At 41.3% G+C, this 10,312-nt stretch overlaps 1 protein-coding gene across 2 annotated transcripts in view; it reads right to left on the bottom strand.

Moving 5' to 3' along the window:
• Window positions 1-7,312: 7,312 nt before the first annotated feature.
• Window positions 7,313-10,312, bottom strand: part of enox1 (ecto-NOX disulfide-thiol exchanger 1) — a 118,445-nt gene continuing 115,445 nt past the window's right edge. For both annotated transcript variants that reach the window (XM_005475294.4, XM_005475293.4), the window contains exon 16: window positions 7,313-9,634. In XM_005475294.4, the coding sequence (XP_005475351.1) occupies window positions 9,503-9,634 (132 nt within the window). In that variant the 3' untranslated portion in view covers window positions 7,313-9,502. The remainder of the gene's footprint in view (window positions 9,635-10,312) is intronic.

The raw sequence follows: 10,312 nt of genomic DNA, 5'->3' as shown, positions 1-10,312 counted from the left end.
GTGTTTGAATGAATTTTGCACTTCAGTGAGAATCAGAAATGTAATTGAGAAAAGGCCAACAAGTGTATTGTGAACAGTACTTTACTCCCCTTTTCAGGACTTGCTTCACTTAAAAAGGTTGTGGGCTCTTTTGGACACACCATCTGATGCCGTCATTTACAGTTGCACACAGCTGTCTGCCAGAAGCAGCATCACAATTGCCCACATAGAAATTCACCCAAGAGATTTCCCACCGTAATGCTTGCCAGGTGTAGTGACAAGCAGGCGTTGGTGACTAGACATGACAGCGGCGGGGGATATGAAGGAACGTCTCGACACTGCACTCAACAAAGAGAACACAAAGAGCTGTGGCTAATTACAGCCGCTGTCAACAGGCTTCATTAGAGATGCAGCACGGCTAATGGAGGCCCGCTCCTTCTGCCACCTCACAATGCTGCCGCACGCATTATTTATAGGCCAGCGACACACACACTTCCACTTCAGGATGTTGAACAAGCAGATTTTCTTGGCGAGAAGACAGCTGGCTGCTGAGCTGATATTTACTGCTTCGCCTTGAAAAGAGGATGGTTTTAAAACAAGGCACTGTGATAGCTTGTAAGAAAGTGTCACGGCTAGGAATATGCTCCAGATTTCTGCTGTCTTTCAAGAATATTTTAGGTCAGATGTAACATGTAACTTTCCATGTTCGTCATACCAGTAGCTGTGGAAACTGCTCCCCTTATAACTTTTCATGTTAGGGGTATCTGTAACTTCATGAAACAGACGATCAGACATTCACACACCCTTCATGCTGGTTCAAATGCGTGAACTAGCATAGCCTGCATTCTAGCTCACTTTTTTCTGTGAGCAGGTTATGGTCACTTTAAAGTTACAAGCAAACTTTCTCCTTTCTAAAAGAAAATCTTTATTGTCTATGTTGTCCAGATTTTAGGTAAAATAATTATATACATAAAAATTCTCAAGGTTCTTCTAAATCACTTCTGATTTGTCCACAAATATTCAAATGAAGGTCAAATACGAGTTTTGCACAGAAGGGTCATGAGATCGTTATAAACCACGGTGCTTTGCTTGGATTAGGCTTAGCAGGAGCTCACACTGGAGCCATGCCCGGGGGAGGGGTTCACTGTCAAGTGTCTGCTGGTTGGGCCCAGGGGCCAGGTTCAGCTAAGATGAACATAAAAAGCACCCCTGTTGTGGACCCGTTACCTGCAAAAAGGGCTGTAGAGGAGTGCAGTGTGGTGTCAGTAAGAAGTGGGGGCCTTGGCACCTGGCAGTCTGATCCCCGACTGCTGAAACTAACTTTTGATATGTGGAATGTCACCTCCTTGGTGGCAAAGGAGCCCGAGCTAGTGTTTAAGACTGAGAGACACTGCTTAGATATAGTTAGGCTTTCCTCAATGCACAGCCTTGGTTCTGCAGGCAGTGTTCTGGAGTGCGGTTGCCCTGCATGAGTGGCAGTGAGCAGGGATGGGTTTAGATGTATTCCCCAGTTCAACACCTACACTTTGGGGTTCTTTCCATTAGACAAGAGGGATGCTTCCCAGGATCTCTGTGTCTGGGAATGTGAGTGACTGTCATCTGTATTATATGCCAAATTACAATTCTCGGGGTGCTGGAAAACCCCTCCTGGTGACCCGATTGTCCTGGTGGAGGACACTCACATGAGCAAAGAGCTAGATCTGAACCCAAGAGGTGTTTTGTTATTGGACTTCTGTGCTAACCTGCATTTGCCGTAACAAAAACCCTGTTCAAACACAAGGATGTCCATAAGTGTGTGGTACCACGACACCCTTGGTTGCAGGTCGATGAACGATTTTGTAATCATGTCGTCAGCTCTCCTGCTGTATGTTCAGGACATTAGGGTGAGGAGAGGAGCAGAGCTGTCAGTTGATAACTGCCTGGTGTTGATTCAGATAAGGCCGTGGGGAGAATGGCACACTTGGATAGTGAGAGTGTGCTGGGAACATCTGGTACAGTCTGGAGGATCTTCAACTTCCACCTCTGACAGACCTTTAAAAGCATTCTGCGCAACAAGTCTGAAGGGACCATGTTCCACACCTCCATTGCTAAAGTGTGGAGTTTTGGCTGCAAGCTGGTTGGTGCTTTGTGCTTGTCTGAAGAAGATGGTGGACACCAGAGATAATCCTACTGCCACATCTGTGCAGGTGGATCAGTAGCGTCATAAAAAAATGTGTAAATCAGGTAACAAAATTGTTTTGGTAGCACTTATTGAAGCATTTTGAATCATCATCTCAACTCCTTCCTGTCCGGAACAATGATGGGCAAATGGATAAATCAACAGCCAAACAGAAACCCTGGGTGAATGTGGGGAATGAAGCCACTGCCAGCTGTTGTGTACAAATGGAGACATGAACAGTTTGGGATCTGAGGAGAGAGAAAAGCCTGATGTTGACACAGTAAACCTACAGAGCCATAAATACTGCAGCCAGCCTTCCCCACTCGTGCTCCCTCCTCTCATGCACGGGCCGCAGTGTGATTATGCGTGTTCCCTGTTCAGGAGTGGTGTATAAATAGTAAAGCGCTGCCCCAAATTGCGAAATTGGTTTCTCTCTTCTCTCAGACCCAGAGGAAGCAGAAGCAGCCGTGTTGTAAAATCTTTTAGGCTGCTGCTTAAACTTGTGGACAAACTGCAGCGCTGGGGAAAGCGCTGGGACAAGACATTGCTGTCTCTAATTTAATAATGCAAACTAATGTGGCGCATTCTCCTCATTTCTTCTGACAGCGGCCTGCAAAATGTAACAGAAAAAAAAATTAAGGCATTAATGAATAAATAGCGTTTGGAGATGCTGCCGTTCAAATTCATGTCAAAGGTTACATTATAGAGATGCAGGAGTTTGGTGCATGAATGATTTGAAATTGATTCCTGAAAATGATGACAGGAGCAGTCACAGAGACGTGTCTGATTGACTAAAGTGGTTATATCACATTATGTATAAATTACAACAATATTTCAGAGAAACTCCAAAGTAATTTAGTACTAATTATAGAGGAAACGGAGAGTGTTACTGCTAGAAAATGATGAATGAGCTAAATGACAAAGAGTACATAAACTGAAATGATGCTGTACAGTCTGTATGGTGAACAGTTAAAATGCATTCTGTACTATAACATTTTAGTTATTGTATCATACTCTTTTTTTGCAGGCAGTTCATGTTTGTGAACCAGTCCTTGGGGTTTTGTTATAGTTGATAATACAGTATATTATTAAATGTAATGAGTATAAAGCCTGATGTTTTTCCATTTAATCATAATTGTGTATTTTTATTCACAGTAAAGGGGACTGAGAATGACAAATTCAGGCAATTCAGAGTAAATGTGCCTGACAGACGTATGCAGGTTTTAAAGTTGGATTTCAAAGACTTTTGTTCAAATACATTTCTGTTAAATTGGTGCTGCAGCTGCAGGGATGTGGACGCTGTACCGGTCCGTCATGGTGAAGAGAGAGCTGAGCGTAAAAGCGAAGCTCTCAATTTACCGGTCGATCTACGTCCCTACCCTCACCTATGCACACGAGCTGTGGGTAGTGACCGAAAGAACCAGATTGCGGATACAAGAGTGGCTGACCTCTCCCTTAGAGATAGGGTGAGAAGTACAGCCATCCGGGAGGGGCTAGCAGTGGAGGCGCTGCTACTCCACATCGAAAGGAGCCAGATGAGGTGGTTTGGGCATCTGGGTGAGGTGTTCCGGGCATGTCCCACCAGGAGGAGGCCCCGGAGCAGACCCAGGACAGGCTGGAGAGATTATATCTCTCGGCTGGCCGGACAAGTTGGAGGAGGTGGCTGGGGAAAGGCGGGTTTGGGCTTCTCTGCTTAGGTTGCTGCCCCTGCAAGACTCTTCTTCCAAAAGTGGAAGAAAATGGGTGGATGGATGGATGGATGGATGGGGTCACATACTGATACGTCTGCAGTATTCTGAACTATATATAGGTTTGGAACATTCAACTGTGTGTTAATGAGCTACATCTAAGACTCTACATGCATCAGTTAGCACGTTAAAAGCTAAAGTTAATGAGAGTACAATTAGGCTGAACAAGTATGGCTTGTTTGGAACAGTTTCCCAAAGAAAACCTTTTCTCTCTAAAAAGAACATGACACAACAGCTCAGGTTACCAGCTGTAAAGCACGGTAGTGGAGGCTTGATGATTGGGCTTTTTTTGCAGTTACAGGACATCTTGCTGTCATTGACTAGGCCCTGAACTCTTCCATATACCAAAGTATTCTAGAATCAAATGCTACACTTTAGAATAATGAATAATTTTGGAATTCGGCACCTAAAGCTTGGCCCAAAGTGAGTCATACAGCAGAACAATGATCCGAAGCACAGCAGCAAATCTGCAACATGGCTGAAAAAGTCTAAATCTCAACATGACTAATGGTACATGTGAGGGAGACTTTTCCCTTGTGCAGCATAAAACCTTATAGACCGCTTACAGAATTATGAAAAATGCCAGTTATTGCCTGACTCTTTTATCTAAATAACTCGAGTTTGTTCCTTTGCACACAGAATTCTGTGGCCTTTAATAGTAAACCACTTCGTTACCACTATCGACTACATTTTAACCAGAAGTGAAGCATTCAAGATTTTAAACACTGATAGCAATGATCTGTCATTTCCTCCACGAATCCTTTCCAGCGGCAGTGACAGAGAACGGGTGCACGGTTATCATTACCACCAATGGCCATAAAGAAAGCATATGGAACACGAACCGGCACACTCTCTCGAGCACTTGCTAAGCAACCAATCAAAAACTAGAAACTGAGGCTTTGCCTGTGTGCACTCATCTGCATCTTTCCATTGCCTTTCTATGTGATTCATCCACTTCTAACATTTGCTTCACATTCAGTCTCAGCACATAAAGAGGAACTGCGGCTTTGGGAGGGACTGCAGTAGAAGAGACGGCGTGCCTGCAGTACAGCAATATATCCATGAAAGCGGGTGTGAATTCCTTTGCAGGAACTTCAGTGAGTCAGTGATTCCTCTATGGAATTAATTTTTCTTGAGCTGAAAGAGACTTGTGAGCAGGGAAGGAGAAAAATGCTAAAAAAGCCTTTAGCTTTAGCAAAGATTGTGTTTGACAGTGAATCTCTGCCCCAGATTTTTATTTAGATACCCCGTGCATACACATACACCCACACTCATGTTTCCATTAGCAGCCGCGTGTGTTACGTCCGTGTTGCATCAGTAGCAGCTCTGTGGTCATGAACAGCCTTTTACATCATCCTGTGAGCTGGATTCCCCAGAGAAGTAAAGTTTGAATACTTTTATTTAAAGTCTCCTTTTACACTCGTCTTTTATTTAGTTTTGTTGCTGCGCTTCTGAGCTTCACTTTGCAGATGTATTACTGTAAGAAAAACTTTACTTCCACGTCACTAAAACCATAACCCGTGATTTTCTCCACAACTTTGCTGTGGAAATAACTGCAAATGCACTTTTAATGTCATTCATAACCCATAAAACCCTGTAACATTTAAAGGGAAAAGGTCAGCAAGGTGTCCCACATGCAGTTAGCAAAATGACCATCGCACTGAGCTAAATTTGGTGTTTGCTGTCACTCAGATCTCAGGGCTGAGTGTGTGTAGTATTGATCTTTCTACTGTAAGACTTATTGATGTAATACCTCAATGTATGAGTGTTTTTGTTAAACCTTTTTATGTGTATTGTTGTAGTTCCAGCAGAACCACCAGATCTGTGGTCTGGTTTCTAGTTTTAAATGTATACAATGGAATAAATCAAAGAATAAAATATTACCGTGGCACCAGCATGCCTGGAAAACTACAGCCTACCCTAATTAAATTCCCCAACAAAATATTTCCAACCCCTGATTTACTGTTTGTCCATAAATTGCTGTTTTTCACAGTTTCCCAGGAGGGAAATATATTTATTTTGAAGTAGTATTTCTTAAACTGGTTGTTGAGGTTTTGTGTGGGAAAAAAAAATCACACAAAAATATCCATCATGGCCTTTGTACTATCCATGTTTCTGTTTTTTTTTTTTTACAGTCCTTCCTTTGTGTTGTTAAGTTTTGGTTCCTCAGTTATCTTCAGTTCTTGTTTTGCTAAATATTTTTCAGTATCATGTTGCTTTTGTGGATCCGTCTTTGTGTCTCTCAATGTGTCGACTGTTTTTAAGTTATTTCCTGGTTTAGTTTTAAGGTTAGCTCCTCATGTGGTCAGGATACTTCCAAATAGTCCCAAAAAGGCCTCTAACCACCATTTGGTAAATCACGCTTTCTATATGACCTCAGTGGAAAACATTATGAGGTCAAGGAAAAGTGTGATGGAGAGTTTACAGGGAAAAGAGAAGCATGGAGTAGAGAATTCATCTGCAAAATATCACTTCATTACAAAAGGTTGGAATTTTAAAAAGTGGGAAGCTAAATACCCTAAAAAAATGAAATGAAATAAAAGTTGTTTCCTTACTTTTTCCTGCTGGAGTGTGTCAACGTTTAGACCCAAAACAAAACAACACAAGAGCAGAGATTACTAATGCAAACTGATCTACAGCAAAGCTGAAATACACAGTCGATATATAACTCACAATCTGGATTTAGACAGCAGCAAGTGATAAGAAGTATTTTATTATAGTAACGTATTCAAAGTTAACTTGTATCAGCCTGTAGTTCAAAATTCAAAACATGGAGCACTTCACTCTCCTTCCACTTCCAAGCCACACTTTTGTGCAACCAGCCAACACAGCCTCTCTACTTTAAAGATAGCTCCCCTCCTCGAGCAGGGTTAAGCTGAACATTTCTTCCTGTTAAAAGGTTGTTTTTCCTTCCCCCTGTCACCAAGTGCTTGCTCATAGAGGGTCATCTGATTGTTGAGGTTTTCGCTCTGTTAATGTAGGGTCTTTACCTCACAATAAAAAGTGCCTTGAGGAGACTGCTGTTGTGATTTGATGCTATATAAATAAAACTGAACTGAATTAAACTGTGTGTATTTAGTCATTGCCACACAATTATCATTGTAGACCTTGTGTTTGTGATTGTGTGTGTGAGTGTGCTGTTTTCATTCTTTCTTTCTTTTTTAGAACTAGATATTTAAATAAGGAGAAAGAGTACCCATAACATTAATGGGAGTGAAATGCTAAATAACATTAGCATTGTATTTTCTACACGTCCAGCTTTGTGGTCTTTAAAAACACTCACAAATGACAAAAATCATCTTCAGTCCCCAGACGAACATCATGATTTCTTCCCTTTGCCCTAGTCAGGGGGATAATAAATATTTGTCACAGTCATTAACTTTGAAAAAATTTGAAATTTGAAAAAAGTAGCACTACTCAGGCCATGTTTTTTGCATTTTACCATATTTAATTACAATATGTAATATGGCAGTGGAACATTTCAGTCTGCTGCCTTCTGTGAACAGCTTCTTTACACAATATATTGAAATAAATTAAGCAGAATGATTGAATTTCGATCCCTCACATCGGTCTTTGACAAATCAGCAATTTTTCTTTCTTTACTTCCATCATCTTCATGGAGTTTTTCCCAAATATGGTCCTTTCCTTCCTCTAACCCTCCTGTTTCCAGTGTCCGTGTCCTCGTCAGGGAGCACCTAACAGGCCTGGAGTGTTTTCACACTTAGTCACTCAGATTATTTCAAACTCCACATCAGTTTGCCTGTATATTATTATTTTTTCAATTAAAAAATATCTGGCAGTAAGAAATAAATAAGAACTCATGTTCACACACCAACCCCAAACTGTCACTCAGTAAACACTAGCATCCAGTAACAATGGAGGCTCACATTATTTTATCTGTATGGTAAATGTATCCAAGATGTTTCCCGATGGTACCCAGGTGTGAAGCAGCACGTGTCTGTTTGAAGACTTTTGGCTTGTTTATTCTCTGATCAGGAGCAGCAAAACAGCAAAAATCTAGGTCCTTATACTGCACGTAGTCTTCACGGATATAATCCCACAGCGTAGTCTGGCCTTAAAACTGTAAACTTCTAGCACTTTATAAGGTACTTTATTACTGATAGGTACAAATGGTCAATTCCAGATCATGTGACACAGACACATGATCTGTTCTAATCAAAAACAGAGATTAGAACAGGCCACAGGCATTAAAGGTACCAGGCTGCAGTGGTTGGAGTTCCACAGGGTTCTGTGCTGGGATTAGTTCTATTTACATTATCATTATAGTGTGTCTCTCGTTCCATCTCTCTCTGCTCTTTCCCCTCACCAAGAATGTGTTATTGTTGGGTCTTTACCTTACAATATAAAAAGCATTGATGTTGTGATTTGGCACTGTATAAACAAAGCTGAATCGAAACTAATGCAATGAGCCTACCTAAAGAATTCACAGTGTCAAACATGTTCTCACCATTATTTGTCTTCACATATGATGATATTTCTAACACCCTGTAGATCTCTTGCATGCTGACCTTTCAAATTTCTTTTACTTTAAAAGCAATCTTATTTCAGATACTCCTTTCTGCAGATATGCTCTTTTTACAGAATGGGGGATTTACTGTATACTGACAGTCTAGCAGAGTAAGGCTGACGTTAGTTGTGCAATGGCCATCCTTTCATGTAATCTGTGGTGGTCACTGTGCACACAGACTTTTATTACCTTACTTTAGCCTTAAAAGCAGCAAATCTTCTGAGGCAACACATAATTTGCACCCCAGTAAAAATTCTGGGGAAAATCGCTTCCTTATGGACAAAGTCAGGGAATTGCCTGAAAGCTTGAAAACCCCAAATATGAATACCCAGAAGAGAAAATGCAACATAAATAATGTTAGATATTGTTTCACCACCACATTCAGAAAGTAGCACAAGATTACAATCAGCTGGCAGTAAAGATTAAATTAAAGGGCTCTGTATGTGTTTTTGTTGAATGACAGATTTAGAGTTGGTGTACAAACTCCTTTCCAAACCATTAAGAGGAAATGATCTATCTGTGGTCCCATCATGCCACAGGAAGCCCAGCAAAAACTCCCTTGCACAGCCAGTTCTTGGACCAAGTAGGAGACGATTTATCTGCCAGGGAAATGAGGTTTGGCATCAAATCTTTTAACGTTCAACTTTGGTATAAATTTTTTTAAAACTCTGTCTGTGATGTTTCGGTTGTTGCTGGATTTTTCAGGCACCGACAGCAAGACACCAAGGACCATGATTCACTTCAGAGGACAGACAGAGGGTGTGTCTTCAGCGCTGACCGACGATATCTAGTCTATAACGCCCTGTTGCAGTTCACCGTGGTGAGAATCTGCAGTGAGGAAAAGAAATGTTATTTCACCTGAACCGGGCATCCAGAGGTGAAATGTCTTGGGATTTAAAAAAAAAAAAAAAAATCAGTCGCTTTCACAGTTTCCAGTGTCTGCTTGAGTGAACGTCATCTGTTGTCTACTGCACTGCCGTGTGTCTGAACAACATGCGCACACACACATGTGAATTAAAGGTCCGAGGCATTGTGCGCGTCTCTTCACGTTGGTGTGACTTCGCAGCGTGTGTGTGCGCCACTCCTGTGTCACGCTGAACTCAGTGTGTCAAAACCGCAGAATTTCCATCTTTTTTCCAGAGTTGCACCGACGCCACTCAGCTCCTGCCTGAACATACTGGGCAGACGGACCATGAGCCGCTCCAGTTCCCCTGCAGATACCTGACAGCAGAGAGGAAGAGAAATCAGACTGACATAGATCAAACTGCAGGGGCTTTTATTTTTGACTTTCATATCATATTGGATATCAGTTTGTTACTTTGATCTACCTTGGATTTACAGGTACAACCTTCACTAGATTAATTAAAAACCAAAGAAAATCGGATAATTTTTAGACACATTTTGTTTTTATATGGCAAATCTTTATCAACTGGCAACATCTAGGGCTGTATTATGAAGCTAACGCTTAAGTGCCGAAAACTGTAGTTCCTCTATTGACCACTTGAGGCTCCAACCCCCCCCCCCCAACTTTATAGCCTCGCCCGTATCTGTTTCTATCTGATTTCTCATGCTTTTTACCTGATGTAGTGCTTTTGAGTGATCATTCCCTAATAACATTTATATTTACAATAATGGTTTACATAGCAGCGGGAAATACATCTGATTACAGTAGATATTTTTTTGAAAGGGCTGTAACTAAATTTAAGGATATGCTTCCTCCACTGTTATCTTCTTCAACGTCATATTCCAACACAGAGCCGCTATCTAAACTCAGGATGTCTTCACCTTACAATATAAAACACCTTGAGGTGACTGTTATCGTAACTTGATGCTATATAAATGCGACTGAAATGAATTGAAAAAAGAAATGAATTGAAGTTTTGTGGCATTGTGACTGCA

The sequence above is a fragment of the Oreochromis niloticus genome, linkage group LG16 (genome assembly GCF_001858045.2).
Source record: "Oreochromis niloticus isolate F11D_XX linkage group LG16, O_niloticus_UMD_NMBU, whole genome shotgun sequence".
Taxonomy (NCBI): Eukaryota; Metazoa; Chordata; class Actinopteri; order Cichliformes; family Cichlidae; genus Oreochromis; species Oreochromis niloticus.
Note: the sequence above shows the minus strand (reverse complement) of the source record. Positions and strands in the feature narration are given on the sequence as shown.